This window comes from Labeo rohita, chromosome 16 (genome assembly GCF_022985175.1).
Source record: "Labeo rohita strain BAU-BD-2019 chromosome 16, IGBB_LRoh.1.0, whole genome shotgun sequence".
Taxonomy (NCBI): Eukaryota; Metazoa; Chordata; class Actinopteri; order Cypriniformes; family Cyprinidae; genus Labeo; species Labeo rohita.
In genome coordinates, this window is record NC_066884.1 from 4,954,167 (window position 1) to 4,975,059 (window position 20,893).

The following is a 20,893-nucleotide window of genomic DNA, read 5'->3' on the forward strand; positions in this document are numbered from 1 at the left end:
CCACTTCAAATGTTGACTACTATATATATATTAGTGCTGTCAAACGATTAATCGCATCCAAAATAAAAGTTTTTGTTTACATAATATATGTGTGTATACTGTGTATATTTATTATGTATATATAAATATACACATATGCATGTATATATTTGAGAAAAATGTTACATTTATATATTAAAATTATTTATATATGATATAATTTATAGAAATGTAAATATATACAGAGAAATACATTTTATTTTATTACTTTTATTTTGGAGGCAATTATTCGTGGTTATTATATATATAATTTAATTTGTTTTCCCTTTTAATGTGGATTTTGGATACAAACTAAAATATCACATTATTCATAAGCACATAGTTCTGACATTAGGGCAAAAACAGCTTCATGTTATGAAACACTTGAGCTGAAAGCAAAAGACAAAATTGTAAAACTAATATTATAAAGCAGATACTTCAGACTTTTAACTGGATGAGCTGCATTTAAAGCTGTTTTAAAGTAGCCAATGTTTACACACCTGTGACCATGAGTCAGTTAAATTTGATATTATTGTAAATATTAATCCCAGTGCATTTGCATTAATGAGCAGGTGCACTCAATGAAGTGGCCACTGCATGCATGTAAATGCAACTCAAGATATCTTTAATGTTTTGTGGTCTGAACGCAGGTGTTTACAAGAGTCGAGACGCTCGTCTGACGCTGCGGCTGTATCACAGGAGAGCTCTGGTGAAGAGCACCTACAGCAAGATCACTGAGGAGACCTTGATCATGGACGGTTTTGTAAGTGGACTACAGTGGGATTTAGAGTTTTTAACTTGCACAAGCTGCATGTTTGTTCACAATACTGCAAATTAAGGGGGCCTGGGTCCAATTTTGTTCTCATTATTAAAGAAAAGTAAAGTAGTAAAAGAACACTGATTTGTTCTCAGGTACAAAGTGCCCTGCTGTACATCTCTGGCTATTTTTAAGATTTGCAGTAGAAGAAAACATGTATTCAGAGAGCAATAGAGAGCAATAGCCTGTAATATTGGACAGAACATCTGCTCTATTCAAACTTGGAAAGAACATGATGTTCATCTGTGTGTTGTTGTTCTCCTTAAGGTCTCTGCTGACCATGAAGGAAACACGTACTTGTTTCAAGGCTTTATACAAGGTAGAGACTACGGCCCGTTTGGACTACAGAGACAAGGTATGCTTCATTTAAGTGATGTCATAAATTGTGTTTTTATGTTTAGCCGAACAAGCAATAATTTTATGACTCAGAATCTATCTATAAAACATTGCATTTATTTATTTATTTATTTTTTATAAATATTTTTAATATATATAAATTATTTTAAAAAAACAATTTAATATAAAACTATAATATACAAAAGGTGTTATATTTTAATATAAAATCAATGTGTGTGTGTGTGTCATTATTATACGTTTAATAAATAAAGATATAAAAAAGATATAATATAATACACTAATAATATAATAAAATAATATAATATAATATATTATTATATAATATAATACAATTTCCTGTTTGTATGTGTGTGCAAACTATATATTATCTTCTAAACAGACAAAACTTTATTTAACAGACAAAAATTGCATTTATAATTTATATAATAAATTAAATAAAATATATGTTTAATTAGAAATATGAATATACAGTTCTATATTTCATTATTATATGTATAATAAATAAATATATGAAAAAAAAATAAAAAAGGTAATATAATATAATATAATATATAATATAATAATATATAATTTCCTGTTTGGTCCCAGATAAATAAATATATGAATAAATTAAAAAAGATAATATAATATAATATAATATAATATAATATAATATAATAATATTTATTATTAATATTAATAATATTATATATAAAATATATACAATTGTTATACATTATATATACATATAAATATATAGACAATTTTTATATATTTTAAAATATACAATTTTAATATGAAACTATAATATAAAAAGTATTATATTTTTATAATATAAAATCTGTGTGTGTGATTATTTATTAAATCAAATTATATATTATCTTCTACACAGACAAAATTCGCATTCATAATCTAAAAATATAAACCTTAATTATAAAAAATATATTTTATTATAAAAATGAATATACAGTTCTATATTTCATTATTATATGTATAATAAATAAAGATATGAAAAAAGATATAATATCATGTAATATAATATATACATTTATACAAAATTTAATTTATATAAATATTTTTTTATTTATATAAATATTTGTAATATATATAAAATATATATTATTATAAAATATAATATATAAATATATAAAACTAATATAAATTTATATAGATATATATAGACAATTTTTATACATTTTAAAATATACAACTTCATATAGAACTATAATATAAAAAGTATTATATTTTTATAATATAAAATCTGTGTGTGTGAGATTATATATTAAATCAAATTATATATTATCTTCTAAACAGAAAAAAATTGCATGCATAATCTAAAAATATAAACCTTTATATATATATATATATATATATATAACCTATTTTATTATATTTCATTATTATATGTATAATAAATAAAGAGATGAAAAAAATTAAAAAGATAATATAATATAATATAATATGCAGTGTATGGCACCACCATGGCAGCACATTATATGTTTGAAATAAGTAAAAAATTGCATAATCTTATTATAGACACCTAGCAACAGTTATCATTCACTCATAATCTCAATATCTTTTAATTATAGTAAGGGCAGATCTTTCTTATCTCTTTTGTAATATCTTGCATAACTCATTTATGTAGTAACAAATTAATCACACTTGCATGTATCTTTAGATTAATCAGAATTTTTTGTACTCAAGTGATTTGAATAATTATGCTACTTTGACACTTGACATGAGCTGTTTTTTCAGTCGTGTTGCCTAGATTGATGTAGCTCTGTTACCTTTATGCGTCATTTCAGGTCTGAACATAATAGAGCCCACCAGGAGCCCCGAGGTTCCACCCAGAACCAACAGCAGCTCTGTGGCCATTGCGATTCTTGTGCCTTTCTTCGCCCTGATTTTTGCAGGCTTTGGGTTTTATCTCTATAAACAGAGGTGGGTGGGATCTCATCAGTGAAATTGCTGATGGAAAAGATTAGAAAATCTGACTTCTCCTTCTCATTTGATCGCAGGAAGTCTGATAAAGCGGAGTACAGCGGCTGCTCCGTGCATGAAAACAACAATGGTCAGGCTACATTCGAGAATCCCATGTACAACACCAGTTCCAAATCCATCGAGGGAAAGGTTGTCCGCTTCGATCCCAATCTCAATACGGTTTGCACAATGGTTTGAGGGTTTGATGCTGTCAGAGCTGTCACTTTTGTGTTGGTATATTACTTGTTTTAGTCTCTTCGAAGAAACTTTCAAGCACAGTTTGGGGTGCGGTTACTCACACGGCAGCTCAAAGCTGTGCGCGGATTTGCAGGAAAACGTCACGTTCTTCGCCGCTCGAGTGGAGAAATATATACTATCTACATCTCACTCTGAGAGTGTTGATTTTGTATTTAAAAGAAAACAACAAAAAGCTACGTGTCCTTTTTCAATGTGAGATTCATATGGAGAAAATTCTTTTAAGCCATTCCAAGGGCGTTCACACATACAGCGATTTGAGAAGTTGAGAAACGTTTAACTTTATGCAAGTCAACATGATACTGTGACTACTGGTTGGAGTGAAGACATTTGATGTGATAACATGATCCGTCTCTTGTCAGATACTGTAGGCAAAATGGTGAAGTTAATGTTCTGTATGATTTCTCTGCTTGAAAAAAAAAAAAAAACATGATGCATGGAGAACCTTGTCAGAAATCATGAGCGTTTAAAGCCCATTCATGCATCGGTAATCGTTCATTTACTTCATGATATGATGCTTAAGTGCTGCTGCGATTTATATTCAGACTCTTTCCTCTGCAGAATGCTCATTTGTACTGGCAAGAAAACTGATTCTTTGTCAAACAAGCTTATTTTTACTGACAGCGTGTGATGAACAGGCTGTATGTGTGAACGGGCCTTCAAACTGTGCACATCGTCTCATCATCGCAGTGCGCTTAAACCTACTAACCTCCTACGGATCCAAGTCGCTTAGGGAACATGAGCGTTCCTGTTGGATGATGCTCACCATTCAAGCGTAACCTTGTTTTTTTTTAATGAGGATTGATTGCTATTACAAATTGTTTTCACCGTTGGCTGTTTTAAAGAATTGGTTCACCTGAAAATGAAAATTTGCTGAAAATGTACTCACTCTTAGACCGTCCAAGATGTAGATGAGTTTGTTTCTTCGTCAGAAAAGATTTGGAGAAATGTAGCATTGCATCACTTGCTCACCAATGGATGTGAATGGGTGCCGTCAGAATGAGAGTCCATAAAAACGTCACAATAATCCACACAACTCCAGTCCATGAAAGGCTTTGTAAGTGTTTGGAAACCAATCCATCAGGATATTTTTTAGGGCCTCAAGCACGTAGTTCTGAAACCTATTTTAATTGTTAGAATGGTCACGGATCAGCGATCTCCATGTAAAACTGGTAGTGCAGATCAAGCCGTAAGTCGTAGAGACTTGAAACTTGGAGGGATGGTAGTACTCACACCGCCTACAATGTGACCCAGGCTCGGCCCAATCGGCCTGACGGGGGCGCTACAGCGATCAAAAGTACAAAATCGCTCAAAAAAAATGTGGGGGTATTTAAAATTTTTTCGAAAAGCCTACTTTTGCGAACTAGTCCTAGGTTTTTCACCTGATCGGAACCAAGCCAGTGCAGAAAGATTCTCTGGTGAGTGAATTATCAATAATTATCAAAAAAAAAGTAGAATTTTCAACCCGCCGTTGCAAAGGGACGCCAAAATGTTCGAAAGGGGCGGGGCCACTTTAAGTAAAATGCCTATAACTCCTGAACGAAATGTGATACCTCCAACAAACTTCGAAAAATGCAGAGATTGGCCACGTGGTGGCACCATAAGAGGGAAAAATACAAAAATGGCTATAACTGCGCAACTATTTGTCATATCAACATGAAAATCGCAGTGCACAGCCTTGGTCTGAAGTGCTACAAGTGTCTACAAGGACATTTATGTATCTGAAAAACCATGGCCGCCATTGGCCGACGAAATTTGAGCACCTGTTAGACAAGGTTAACAGGGGCCGATCGGAATGAAACTTGGTGGGCCTGTTTGGCTCACAGCCCCAAAGGTCTGGGAGAAATTTGAAAGAAATCGGCTGCTGGGGGGGGTGGGTGATATCGTACTTTTCAAGGGTATAAACGATTGTACGTCGCATGTTTTTTGCACATATGCACAGAATATATCACAGAACTCCTCATTCCAGGACAACTTTACCTCTAGAACCACTGCTGTCAATCAAATTGTTTGTTAAATGATTAAGAAGATGTTAAAAACCTACTTTTACAAACTAGTCCTAGGTTTTTCACTGGAAAAAAACGCTGCAGTACAATTTTCTAGACTCTCTAGGCCAATAATTATTACAATAATTATCAAAAAAACTTTCAACTCACTGTTGCAAAGGGAAGCCAAAACGTTCGAAAGGGGCGAGTCCACTTTTAGTAAAATGCCTATAACTCTTGAACGGAATGAGGTATCTTTGCTAAACTCAGAACACTTGTGTATAAGCTCAATCTGAGGTCACAGTGAAAAAACATTTGTCATATCAACATGAAAATCGCTGTGCACGGTCTTGGTCCGAACTGCCACAAGTGTCTACAAGGACATTTGCTTATCTCAGAAAACGTGGCCGCAATTGGAGGACGAAGTTTGAGCACCTGTTTAGACAAGGTTAACGGGGGCTGATCAGAACGAAGGTTGGTCCCAAAGGTCTGAGAGAAATTTAAACACTATGTACGTTGTGTGGTTTTAGATACGCACAATATGCATATCATATGATAGAACTCCTCATTATGGACAACTTTGCCTCTAGAACCACTGCTGTCAGTCAAATTGTTTGTTAAAAACCTACTTTTGCAAATTTGTCCTAGGTTTTTCACTCAATCTGGAAAAAAAAACACTACAGTACAATTTTCTGGACTCTTTAGGCCAATAATTATTTAAAAATGTACCCTTTCGGAAGCTATAACAGGGCCGTTAAGAAAAGGGGCCTGTCCAAATGTACCAAAAATCCTATAAAGCCTAAAGAAAAACTCAAAACTTCACAAAACTGGCTGCGCACATGCAATAGGTGATTCTAAACAAGCATGCAAAGTTTTAAGGGAAGCAGAGCACAGTTGGTGCTATAACAATCATAAACATTAAAAAAACATATTTCTATGGTAAATTACCTGGATTTGCCAAAAATGCTTTCTTAATCATTGATTTAAGTGGGTAGAGCTTTGGTTACAATTTTGCATTCTCCAGTCATGTCTTGCCTAAATCAGGAAAAATATGCAAAGATCAAGCACCATTTACAAGTGAAAACATTGTCCAAAAACAGTCCTGAGCAAAGTGGATATTGATGTGAGAGGACTTTTTCATATGAGGAACCATTTTAATGGATTATGGACTTATATTTTGGCCAGAAGCGATAAAAAGCCTTAATGATGGATTTGTTTCTTACAAACACACAGATTTTCACCTCACAATATATTGATTGATGGACTGTCTTACTTGTGGATTATTTTGATGTTTTTATCAGCTGTTTGGACGTTCTGACGGCACCCATTCACATCCATTGGTGAGCATGTGATGTAATGCTACTGTAAATTCCTCCAAATGTGTTTTGATGAAGAAACTCATCTACATCTTGGATGGCCTGAGAGTGAATACATTTTAGCAAATTTTCATTTTTGGTTGAACTATTCCTTTAAAGGTGAAGTTTGTAATTTTTTTTTAATGTTAAAATGCTTTCTAACTGTAAGCCATTCGTAGGTTGACTTCCTGAAGAGTGTAACACTGTGGCTTTGTGGTGCTTTTCACAATACTCTTTTGGATTGAGCATCCCAACATGTCAACTTCTGAATTCAATGGCAGTGGGAAGGCGTTTTGAGGTGCAGTTCAGACAGAAACACATTCTAGCGTTAAAAACTGTAAACTTGTAAGCTCAACAGAAAACAAGTTTATAGGTGCTTTACGAACCGTACACAACACTCAACTTGTTCAAATGTACTGTAAATATCATCTGATGATCGGGTCCATTTTCTCAAAACAGGATCTTCAGTGCTTCTGAATGTAGAAACTAATGGCATTTAGGTAACCTTTGCATAGATCAACAATTAAAAAATAATGCAGACATTTTTTAAATGAGTCTCAAATATTTACACATACACTGTAAAAAATTATTTTTAAGTACATTTTACAATAACTTTCTACTGAAATTTCACCAGTGTTGCTTGTGGTTTATTTTAATTAATTCTCAAATTTACTAGCAATTTCTGATTGACACTGCATTTTCATGAAAATAGCCAAAGAAGTGTTAGAAAAACTAACAAAAAAAGTGCAAATGGAAACGCAAGAATGTGCCCTGAATGAACGGCCAATAAAAGTGTGAAACAATTTTTTTTTAATTCCGTTTCGTGACAGAATTTACAAACTTCACCTTTACATACATTCACTCATTGGGTTAAACTTCATATTTTCGTCAGATTTATAATGAATATTCACAAATGTTACCGATTTGCTCACTTTAGGATCACATCCGACTGGCTATTAGCAGATTTCCTGCATCTAAACGCTCTGTTTCATAACTCATAATAGTGCCTTGTATAATATTTCACTGGTGTTTTGGGGGTAAAATGGGATAAATTTTCTTTTTATTTATTTATTAACTACAGCTAGTAATGGTTTAATTGTTCTTCGAAAAGTCACTTTTGCACATACCTGCCAAATATAATCAGATATAGCATCAGTGCTATGTTTGAGTTCTTTGTGCCGCTGCCCATAATGTCTTTTCATCATCAGTTTGTATATTTATACAGATGTTTTCGTTCCCTCAGCGGGTAAGTGTTGAGCGGCATCGTCGTGCTGTGTTTGGCTCTCACTATTCCTATTAGTGACACGAAATATCGAACACTGTCAAAGATTTAGGATTGCTTTTAGACACTGGCTCCTTCAGATGGGTCCATCACTCCTGTAAATGCATTCATATCAAATGTACAGATATTTAAACTTTTTTGAAAAGAGTTATATTTTTGTGAGAAATTTGTAAAATAAAAAAGGTTATGTAAATATCCATTTGTAAATGCCATTTACAAATAAAAAGTAATTTGCTTTTCTACATTTGCTGGATTATTTCTTGAAATATTAACAGCTGTGTTTGTATAATGAATGTAGAGGACTGATTTAAACTGTTGGACTGCAATTGACTGAATTACATTTTTCAACAAAACATATTACATCAGTGTAATAATTTTGTCAGTTTGTACTCTTATAAATGTATAAATACAATATAAATACTTTTGTAAAAGTTTGACGAAAAGATTTTTAAATATTTATGAAGGATATTATGCTCACCAAGGCTGCATTTATTTAGTCTAAAATATACTAAAAAAGAACAATAATATTGTCAAATATTATTGAAGTTTAAAAGAACTGTTTTCTTTTTGAATATATTTTAAAATGTAATTTATTCCTTTAACGCATTGCTGAATTTTCAGCATCATTATTCCAGTCTTCAGTGTCATATGATTCTTCAAAAATCATTCTAATATGCTGATTTTAAAGATTTTTTATTATGATTAATGCAAACATTTGTGCTGCTTAATATTTTTTGTAGAAACTGTCAAGACTCGTAACATTATAAAGGTTACTAATTTTAACCCGTGTTAAATTAACTGACTAAATAATCAGCTAATAACAAGATTTTATGCATATATTTCTGATGAGTATGTGGGTGTACATAACTGTGAACAATTAGTTCATTTAAATTCATTAGCTAAAAAAAGATTCTTGAAATAAGAAAGAACTGTCTGTAAATGTTTTGATGTATATATAAACTTAGACTAATTAAGACTATAGTTGTTTTGATGTAATTAGTAGTTTCGCCCAGATTAGGTTCATACATTTAGCAACATTTTCAACCTCACGTTCCTCACCATTTTTTACACCTATAAAAGTTGAAAGTCAACCATCAAAACCTTTGCTCAAGAGGTTGTGGATAATATTAGCACAACATTAGTATGCAGGGGTGCAGCCTAGAACTTTTATGTTTACTTTTTTCTGTCATTTAGGGCATGCTAATTCAAATTCTGCATGCTTTTTAGGATGGATAGTATCCAAATTGGGACGCAGGGTTAGTCCAGCACGATTGTGCGTGATGAATGATATTTTCATGCATGAAAACTCGAACACTTGCAGTACTTGAAAGCTACATGCAACATGAAAGCGGAGGATCAAACAGATCGTGGGACTTCTACACCGTGGAGCTTCAAACTGGATGTTGTTAGTTCCTTCCAGAATTGAGACGTGATCAATTATTGATGAGGAATGGCAATGGAGCGAGCGAGACAGGTTTACAGGCGGTGACGGGCATATAAACAAAGCTGAGGTTGATCAAATGGAGCACCATACAACAGAGAAGCTGACAGGACAATTTGTCCAGTCGCTTGTAAATAAAATCCAGCGAATTAAAAGAGAATGAGTGCAAATTGAGAAGAGAGCAGCAGTTCTCAGAGACAACATTGCTAAGGAATGAAACCTGAATGAAATGCATCGGCTTTGGTTTCACTTTGGCATTGACAAACCGAAGCTCAGTGACCTATATGCTCACGCTTTCGGTATTTGGGATTGACAACCGCATTTGAGCGTAAGCGTGAGTCTCGGAAGTCTTGAAATGTGCATCTGAAGTCAAGTCTGTATTCTGTTTGCAGTTACTTATTACAAATTACATGATGAAAATTGTAGTTAGTAATCTATTAGACTAATTTTGGGTAATGTGTTCTGTGTAACTGAATGTGAATGTGTTGTCATTACAAAATTAACCTAAAATTTAGGGGTTTTCAAGTAAATACTTGAGGTCAGACGAGTTTGGCTGACAAAAAAGTTGCATTACATGAACAAGTATGAAAACAGCAACAGCATTACACATTAAAAGTTTTCTAGCTTTGAAACAGCCTATTTTCGTCCAGACTTTTCTCCTCATCAATAATTAGTGAAGGTCACTGAATATAATGAAAACAGTGTTTCACAGCAGTGAAGTTTTTTGTAACTTGCATAATTATTCATCTCATACATAGTCTAATTGACTAAGAGGTGCTTTGTCCCCAGATTTAGGAACAAAGATCACAAATTTATTTGCATGACATGTATATGGCCATTCTATATTGTCAATATAGCCAAAGCTAATAGTGACACACAGTCAGACTTTTACGAAAGTAAAAATCAAAAGAGAAAAGAACATCCAACTTATAGAAGACTTAAAGGAGAACTCCACTTCCAGAACAACAATTTACAAATAATTTACTCACCCCCTTGTCATCCAAGATGTTCATGTCTTTCTGTCTTCAGTCGTCTTGGTGAGTGATTCGTTCAGTTGCGCATGCGCAACATCCTATTAGGTTCTGTACTGAAGTTAGTTTACCTGTTTTCGAGTCTTCGGGTTTTTGGAGTCATTTGTTCATCTTATGGGGCTGTCACGTGATGAATGAACGACTCAAACCCGAAAACTTGTCAGATAAGAGGTGAGGTGAGCTAATCATAGACTAAAGACCCAGGTAAACAATGAATTAATCTTTTCTGTTTCTTATGGCATTACAGTTTTGTCTTGTTTGTAGTGTGATCAATGTTTGTGTAAGCAGTAGATGTGTTAGGGAAGTAACACGTAACATTTTAATTATATTTTGCTAAAATGAACGAAATGACTTGGAAAAAGATTCGTTCATTTTGCTAAACGAGACTCAAAGGTAAAATGATCCGAACTTCCCATCACTACTATGAATCACGTCTAAGTTCATCGTCAGACTCCGGCTCAAAAAGCTAGAGAATGGTGAAAAACTCCATCTTATTTTCTCCTACAACTTAAGAATCGTCCGACATTGTTGTAGCTTTTTGTTTGTAAACAGCGTTTGACTTACTTGCACTTTCTTGGTCTTTGCGCGTTCGCTTTGTAAACACTGGGTCTGTAATTCCACGTGACCCTTCGACGTGATTCAATAGTATGTAGCGTCATGAACGCGCATCCCAGAGCCTGTGCTACACAAGCTTTTGTGCTTAAAAAGTATACAAATTTTTATTTTTCGAAAACAAATGACCGATCGTTTCGCTAGTTAAGACCCTTCTTCCTCGGGTGGGATCCTTTAGAGCCTTTTGAAGCTGCATATAAACTACATTTTGGAAGTTCAAAATCAGGGGCACAATTGAAGTCCATTATATTAAGAAAAATCCTGATTTTTTTTTCTCAAAAACCATAATTTCTTTACGACTGAAGACAGAAAGACATGAACATCTTGGATGACAAGGGGGTGAGTAAATTATTTGTAAATTCTTGTTCTGGACTTCTCCTTAATGCAGAAGTAAGCCTATGGACGAGACTTCCGGTTCATTAGACGCTATAAGGAAATAACAGAAGAATAACAAAGTGCTGTAAACAGCAAAACTGTTTGCACCAGAAACCAGTGTGTTTGTAATTAAGATAATACATTAAAATAATGTGGTAAGACACACTAATTTGCAATATCGAACAGCAAAACACGCTGTTTTGTACAGCTAAACGGATAAGACCGGAAGCCAGACCTATAAAATTGACAAATGGCTGCGCCCATTCTAACGGGAAAATAAGGTGGATAACAACAGTGATTAAAGTACATTTCAAAGATGGCGACGTCCAAAACAGCAAAGTCTCACATTTGACAGACAAAAGTTAAATTTAGGCGCAATTTCATTCGTCAAATTTTAATTAACCTACGAAAGCTTTTATATATGAGCAAAGAAAGGTTTGAGAAGCGCGCGCAGACCACAACACTGGCGGGAGCAGCTGCGGTTGAGGGCAGTGATTGGATCTTAGTCTGCAGATAGATCTGTAAGTAACCAAAACTACTCGTGAAAACCCGCAATGCAACGTTAACGTTACTTACAACTTGCCTAGCTCCGTTCACACAACATGGCTTCGCCGAAAATACGGTTGTGAGGCCTGAAAACGTACCGGTGTGTGTTCTGCTATAGAAAGCGGATGTCGCTTATTAAATGTGTGTGACCACAACCGTATTAATGACTCGAATACAGTGATGATAACCATTCTGACTACTGTGTAATTATGGCCCTAGTAAGCTTACTAAATACGCCGCATTTTAACATATCACCGACATGAACGTGACATGGAGTCTGTTCCAATAGTAAGCCAGCACTCTTTAAAGTATACAACCTGCATTCTGCCATTTTTTCTTGTAGCCTAGCCACATGTGTGAGTAAAAATAGCTCAGGAACTGGGACCATAACAAGCTGTGACATCAAATGCAGCAGACAAACAAGGTATGTATGTAACGTTATTTATTTTATTTTTATTTTTTATTTTAAACATTACAAATGTGACCCAAAACCACTTATAAGTAGCATGGGTACATTTGTAGCAATAGCTAAAAAATACACTATATGTGTCAAAACTATCGATTTTTCTTTTATGTGAAAAATCATTAGGATATTAAGTAAAGATCATGTTCCATTAAGATTTTTTTGTAAATTTCAGACTGTAAATATATCAAAACTTTTGATTAGTAATATGCATTGCTGAGAAATTCATTTGGACAACTTTAAAGGTGATTTTTCTCAATTTTTAGATTTTTTTTTTTTTTTTTTTCTGCACCCTCAGGTTCCAGATTTTCAAATAGTTGTCTCACGGCCAAATATTGTCCTATCCTAACAAAGTTATTTATTCAGCTTTCAGATGATGTATAAATCTCAATTTCTAAAAAATGACCCTTATAATTGGTTTTGTGGTCCAGGGTCACAAATACATATTCAAACTTCATTTAATTATTTTAGATTTTTTATTAATGGCATAGTTCACCCTAAAGTGACATTTATGTCTTCGTTTACTTACCCTCAAGTTACAAACCTGTATGGGTTTCTTTCTTCTGTTAAATACAAAAGTTATTTTGAAGAATGTTGGTAACTAGTTGCAGGTCTCATTGACTTTTATTGTATGTACATAAATGCAGTGGAAGCCAAATGAGAATTTTCATTTTTGGGTGAACTATCCTTTTAAAACAAGACAAACTATTTAAACAAATAATGTCAATTCAACATATTTCCAGTATTATAATACTTTTTTTAAATTAAGACAATAATTGAAGAAAAGTATTTTATTTCTATTTTTATTTTTTTGTTTTTGTTTTATTTATCATACACTACCAGTCAAACGTTTTTGAACAGTAAGATTTTTTTAAGAAGTCTCTACTGCTCACCAAGCCTGCATTTATTTGATCTAAAGTACAGCAAAAACAGTTTTTTGAAATATTTTGAAATATTTTTGCTATTTAAAATAAAGCAGCTATTTGAATATATTTTAAAATGTAATTTATTCCTGTGATCAAAGCTACATTTTTAGCATCATTACTCCAGTCTTCAGTGTCACATGATTTTTCAGAAATCATTCTAATATGCTGATTTGCTGTTCAAGGAACATTTTATTATTATTATTATTATTATCAATATTTAAAAAAAAAAATCAGATAAATAGATAAATGATAAATAGAAAGGTCCACAGATCAGCATATAAAAAGCTTTTGTAACATTATGCACTATACCATTCAAAAGCTTGGAGTCAGTATAATTTTAATTATAGAAATTAATAGAAATTTATATTTTTATTTAGCAAGGATGCTTTAAATTGATCAAAAGTGATTATAAAGACATTTATAATGTTACAAAAGATTTCTATTTCAGATAAATGTTCTACCGAACTTTTCTATTCATCAAAAAAAACTGAAAAAAATTATACTCAACTGTTTTCAACATCATCATAATAATAAATGTTTTTTGAGTAGCCAATCAGAATATTACAATGATTTCTGAATGATCATTTGACTTGAGCAATGATGCTAAAGATTCAGCTTTGAAATCACATAAATAAATAACATTTTAAAATGTATTCAAATAGAAAACAGGTATTTTTAATAGTAAAAACATTTCACAATTTTTCAATGTTTTTTAAAAACATTAAAAATTAAAAATAGTTTTATTATTGTGTATTATTTATTTATGTTTACTGCAGACAGGCAGCTCAGCAGATTTTGATTCCAGCACAGCACAAGACCTTCTCTTCTCCCAGCTGTAAGGTCTTTTGAGTCCTTTCACAGCCGTCTGCTTCTGTCTGGAGATTTCAATATAAAGTGGCAGCATCCGAAGCCAGGCGCAGGTGACGCCGTCCCATTAGACAGAAGGTGATGAGGTACAGAACATGAGCAAATGAAAGACCCATCACACATCATAACCTTCCAAACTCGACATCTCCGGCCTCAGACACACACATGCTTCTGGCACACTTCCTGGTTTGGTAATGTGATGGGTTATGATGGGTCGAATATTCATTTAGTGTTTTTTTTTTTTTTTTTTTTTTTTTTTTCCCTCTTACAGTACATTTTGTTAATATTTAACAGCGTGCATGCTTTAGTTTTCATTGTAAAACTCTCTGGAGAAGAATTAAGTAATGTATCCGATCAGGGTGAGGTGAATTTGAAACCAGCCTAATTATAAAGACTATATTCTTTTTAATTGTAATTTAATTACGTTATAATGCTATGATTAGTCGTGCAGTCGTTCCGGCAACCTGCTGATTAGCTGATTCTGAAACTACAGGTATAGCGCAACACCGAACCGGCAGGATGCTTATAGAGCTAATGTGTTTGCCAGCATGCAGACAGAAGTGCCGCCCATATGATTTGGGTTTGCAATAGCACTCTTTTAAACGCTCCTGACGGGATCTGCCGTCATAAAAGTAAACACAACACGGCAGCTATGGAAACGACAACAATAGAGGGAAGACGGCAAGCGAAAACAGTAATTTCCCAAGCAACCTATTGCATAACGAAGAGACAAAACTCTGAGTGTCAGTGCTCTGCAATTACCTTGCTGGGTAATTACTCAGCAGAGCTCTGTTTTGGGGACTAGAATATATTTAATCTGCTGATGATGGCTCTTTTTTGATGAGCCGTGTAATTAAATTCATTTGCAATATATCGGAGATTGAAAACTTTGAATTGAAAAACGGCAAAGAAAGGTCTTTCTTCCTGGTATGTACTCTGATCGGCTATGTAGGGGATGAATTAAAAACGTATAATGTTCCACTTTCAGCCTACTGAGCAGAGCGAATCGCTTTCACGAGAATCCCTTCGGTTTCTCCGTTGCAAAACGACGTCACGAGCTTCGAGAAACTCTCGGATTCCAATAAAACAAAGTTGGGATGCGGTTGGAGAACATTTTCCTCAAGCAGATTGAGGTTTTCTCCGCTCCACGCATTGCCATCTGCGTCGCTCTCATGACTGCAGTAATTATCAAGGTAATGGTGCTTATCATGCATGAAATATGAATATAATTTACATAAATCGTCCTTGATAGTCCAAACACCCTTAACAAAAACGGCTCTCCGAGTTGGGGATGCTTTAAATATTTTACGGATTTCCGAGCTGCAGGGATATGAATCTGAAGCTGACATTTTCATCTGACATGAAATTGTGCAAGATAACAGACAAGCAAGTCTATCATACCATACTTGACATTTTGGCAGGGGACAACTGTAAGATTATGGCAGGATAAAACCCGACTGCTGCAGGAATAGATGGAGTGTCGGTGCGCACGACGAGACGCTGTTTTAAATCCCCAATGCAGGAGTCTCTTTGGACCGAGCCGTCCCTCGGAGACTCGTTGAGAACATCTTGTACACTCATTCATTCCATCAGAGAGTCTACAAAGCTCAGACAAGTCCTGCAGTGTGCTTACTGAGAGACTGTCAACTCATGCAGATGCAAACAGACAAGCTTTTGCATGCTGCATGCATTGCATCTTAATGCTGCTCTTTTACTTAAAAAAAAAAAGGTATTTTGGTATTTAACCAAAATTTTAACCAAAAAGTGCTGTTTTCTATTTGAATGTATTTTGATTTAATTTAGTCCTGTGATGACAAAGCTGATTTTTCAGCCTCATTACTCCAATCTTCAGTATCCTGTAATTCTGAAAGCGACTTGTCAAAAATAAAAGAAAATGATGTGGCATGTTAAGATTTAGTACCAAAATAATAATAATAATAATGATAATTATGATTATTATTATGACGATATTTACCTTTAAAATACTTTATTTTGGGGTCAGTAAGTTTTAGTTTTATTTTTTTATTATTTTTTAAATTATTATCGTATTCTTACCACAGTTGCATTTATTTAACATTAAAAAACATTAAAGCACATTTTAATACTGTAAAATATTATTTCAATTTAGAGAACTGTTTTCTATTTGAATGTATTTTGCGATATAATTTCTTTTTATGATGCAAAGCTGAATTTTCAGCATCATTATTCCAGTCTTCAGTGTCACATGATTCTAAAAGCAACTAGTACTAATAATAGTAATAATAATAATAATAGTAGTATTAAGTAATACTAAGTAGTAGTAGTAATGGTAGTAGTAGTAGTACTTTAAATTTTATTTATTTATTTTTTGCAGTATTTACTTTTAAAATACTCAATTTGGGGTCAGTAAGGTTAATTTTTTTATTATTATTATTATTCTCTTATGCTTACCATGGTTGCATTTATTTAATTAAACACTAAAACATTATTTTGTAATATATTATTACAGTTTAAATAGCTGAATTTACTGAAATAACTGAAAAATTTCAGCATCATTACTCCAGTGTCACATGATTCTGAAAGCAATTGAATTATTATTATGATTATTATTGCTGTTGTTGTTATTATTGTTATTATTATTATTATTATTATTATTATTGCAGTGTTTACTTTTAACATACTTAATTTGGGGTCAGGAAGATTTATTTATTTTTAAATAATTCTCCTATGCTTATCAAAATTTATTTAATTAAAAAAAAACACTAAAACATTAACATTGTAAAATATTATTACAACTTGAATGTATTTTGCAATATAATTTATTACTGTCATGTCAGAGCTGAATTTTTTGAATCATTATTCCAGTCTTTAGTCACATGATCCTTCAGATGAATATGCTGATTTGCTGCTCAAGAAACATTTCTAATTATTATTATTAATGTTAAAAACTTTTTTTTTTTTTTGGAAAACCATGTTAGAAAAATTTTCAGGGTTCTTTAAAAAATATTAACTTCAAAAGAACAGCATTTATGTAAAACAGAATTTTTTTATATAATACATGTTTTTACTGTCACTTTTGATCAATATATTGCATCCGGACTGAATAAAAGTAATTTCTTTCAAAAAAGGAAAAAAAAAAATGTGTGGCGTCTGTACTTCCAGTAAATAACAACTTATATTTCTGTCTCTTTCTCATACAAAGCTAATGTATAACTTGGAAAAATATGCCTAAGTCATATGTGTTTGTGTAAATGTTTCTTAGAGCAGTGTGGACATTCTGCTAAATGCCTTGATTTGTGGTACGTGGAAGAAAGTCCTTGAGATCTAGAGTCACAACAGGGTGAGTAAATGACAGAATTGTCATTTTTCAGGCTAACTTTTCCCATAATAACGTCATATTATCAAAGTGAAGGTGTTCAGGAGTTTTACGGTAATATCGGCGCTCATGTGAGAGATTGTGTGCACTGCAAATGGCTTTGAGAAATGACTGTTTGCCGAACGGCGTCTGTTGTATTAGGGCCGCGCGCTCACAGCGACAGAAGCCTGCTTGAGATTCTCGGGCCCCTCGTTTCTCTCTCAGTTGTCTGTCACGCCGGATGACTTTTCCATCTGCTCACTGAATCTTCGGGGGTAAAAAGCCTGAGTAAAAATTGGCTTCCTTTGATGACAATGTGACACATGAAATGGCTTCTTTTGTACGAGTCCCTGGGCGTCAGACAAAGCGTGTCCCTGCGCCCGCTTTCCTCAGACCCAGCCTTCCTTTGACTGTCAGACTTGTGCGGAGTTCAGGTAAGACTGCCTCTATCAAACCTTGTCTATACTGCCCTCAGGATAGATCCTGCTTTTGCAACTGTGCATGAATATTCATTAATTTCCCTCAAATGCTGATGCAAATATATAAAGTATTATGCAACTCTGTGAAATACTGCAAATGTTGATTAACACACCTGTAACTGTAAATATCATGTTACTTATTATTAATATTATTATTCACATATACAGTGATTAATATTGTGGATTTATTTTTTATTTTTATTTTATTGATTTTTTTTTTTTTATATATATATATATAAAAATACAAATATATTTTTATATTTAGTTGGATATATGCTATTTTGTTCTACTGAGTACTAAGACAAATAATTAAAATATTATTCAATTGCATGAAATCCTTTGAATGTTGAATAACACACCTGTAACTGTGAATATGATGTTACTTATGTACATACAAAATATTGTGATTTTTTTATTTTATTTTTTATTTTATTGAATATTAATTTTTATTTTATATTATGTTTTTGTATATTTTTTGTAATATTAGAATTTTTTTAATTGAATATGTGCCATGTTTTTCTTTCATAATATTGAGTATTATGTCAATTTTAAATATTATATACATAATGATAATGTTGTGGTTTTATTTTATTTTATATTTTATTGATTTTTATTTATTTTTATATATTTTTTATAAAATTGTATTAACATTTTTTTAAATACAGTTTTATTATAATTGTATTAGATTTTTTTAATTGGAAATGTCATGGTTTTTTTCATACTTTTGACATACTATTGACTATGGCAAATAATTTAAATATTTCATTATTAAATGTTTAATAACAATGTTTTTTTTTTAAAATGTTGAATAACACTCCTGTAACTGTAAATGTCATATTTCATTTATTTAATAAATTTTTAATAATAACTATAATAATAATACTAATAATTGTTATTATTAAATCATGGTAAATGTGATTATATTTATTTATTTATTTATTTATTTATCATTATTTTAATTAGATATGTGACTTTTTTCCTACTGAGTACTGTTATTACAAATATTTCAGATATTATTTGAATCTTGTAAGTGTCGATTAACACGCCTGTAACTGTAAATATCATGTTTCATCATTTTTATTTTATTGATTTTTATTTTTTATGATTATTATGATTTACATATACCATGATTATTTTGTGTTTTTTTTTTTTTATTTAATTATTTTATTTAATTTTACCATGTTAATATTGACTTTTTATTTGACATGGGCCATGTTTTTTTCCTACTACTGAGTACTATTATTAATATAATTTATTGTTTTTTTTTTTCGTTGATATTTACATATATACCATGATGATATTGTTTTTTGTATTATTTTTTTATTTACCATGTTGTTATTATTTTATTAGTATTTTATTTTATTTATATTTTTTTGATGTGCAATGTTTTTTTTCCTCTCTAATATTGAGTATTATTATTACAAATATATTCAGTATTATGTAACTCCGTTAAATCCTGTAAATATTGATTAACACACCTGTAACTGTAAAAACCATGTTTTTATATTTTATTTATTTATTTATTTTAGATTTAATATTATCTTTTTTATTGGACATGTGCCTTTTTTCCCCCTAATATTGAGTACTATTATTACAAATATATTCCGTATTATGCAACTCCATGAAATCTTGCAAATGTCGATTCGCACACCTGTAACTGCACATTCTGTATCAATGCTGGCAGTTTTATAAAAGCTTTATGTTATGAGAAATTACACTGAATTTACTGAAGTTAAGGGGTGTTACACATGAGAGAATTAAAGTAATAAAGTTTGTTGCTTTATTTAACCACCATCATTCTGCAGAAATCCTGCAGCTGTGAGTCGTGCAGTAATTAGCATCATGGGGAGACTCATTTCAAGCACTTGTCTATTTGCAGCCGGGCTCTTCACGGAGCGTGAGAGCGGACAGACCCTGACGGGAATATCATCCCGGCTGGAGAAATCCACTGAATAATCAGCCAATCTGACAGCTGCGAGGACACCACATGACACTGTTGCCCCCCAGTGTTTATTCTCTTCTCCATTTCAATTATTTACTCCTAAGAGATGTATCCTCCACAGACAAGTCCTGGCATAATACCATAGTTTCTAGAACATGGTACCTGGTTCACACTATGTTATGTATTTATTTCATTTATTTTTTTTACTTCTATTATGATGCTATCATGTTTAATGTGGTTATGCGCAACAGAATTCAGTATTCTGTAACAGGTCTTGTCGCTTTCGGATGAAGTGTTTTGTATGTGCTTTATTAAATATGGAGCTGTTTTACTCAAGATGCCTTCAAAGATCATCAAAGGAGATGACCATCACAAATACGGACTGATATCTGAAAGTTTATTTGCATTCTTTATTTTTATGTGATGAATACATATACCATAACAATATTGATTTAATCAATATTTAGTTTGTCCTTATTTTTTATTTAAATTTAGTTTTGATTATTATTTTTTATGTGTACAGTGGTAGTGTCATGTTTATTAATTGATTTTGTTTAATTTATTATTATTATTATTATTATTATTATTATTATTATTATTATTATTTTTACACATACTGTTATCATGTCACGTTTATTTATTTATTTTATTGTTTTTTATTTTATTATTTATGATGATTGTGATTATTTTTCATTTTACATATACCATAATTATATTGTTTTAATTATTATTTTTTATTTATTAAAATGTATTTTTTTTTTTTACATATACAATACTAATGTCATATTTATTAATTATTGTTTTATTTGTTTTTTTATTATTATTAGTTTTTAAATATTTTTATTTACA

The 20,893-nt window shown here is 32.0% G+C and overlaps 1 protein-coding gene across 4 annotated transcripts in view; it reads left to right on the forward strand.

Annotated features, from left to right (window-relative positions):
* The window catches only part of csmd3a (CUB and Sushi multiple domains 3a), a 352,779-nt gene extending 344,544 nt beyond the window's left edge, over positions 1-8,235 (forward strand). For all 4 annotated transcript variants that reach the window (XM_051131369.1, XM_051131372.1, XM_051131371.1 and 1 more), the window contains 4 exons: positions 669-781; positions 1,103-1,190; positions 2,977-3,112; positions 3,190-8,235. In XM_051131369.1, coding sequence (XP_050987326.1) covers positions 669-781; positions 1,103-1,190; positions 2,977-3,112; positions 3,190-3,349 — 497 coding nt within the window. In that variant the 3' untranslated portion in view covers positions 3,350-8,235. The remainder of the gene's footprint in view (positions 1-668; positions 782-1,102; positions 1,191-2,976; positions 3,113-3,189) is intronic.
* Positions 8,236-20,893: the final 12,658 nt, after the last annotated feature.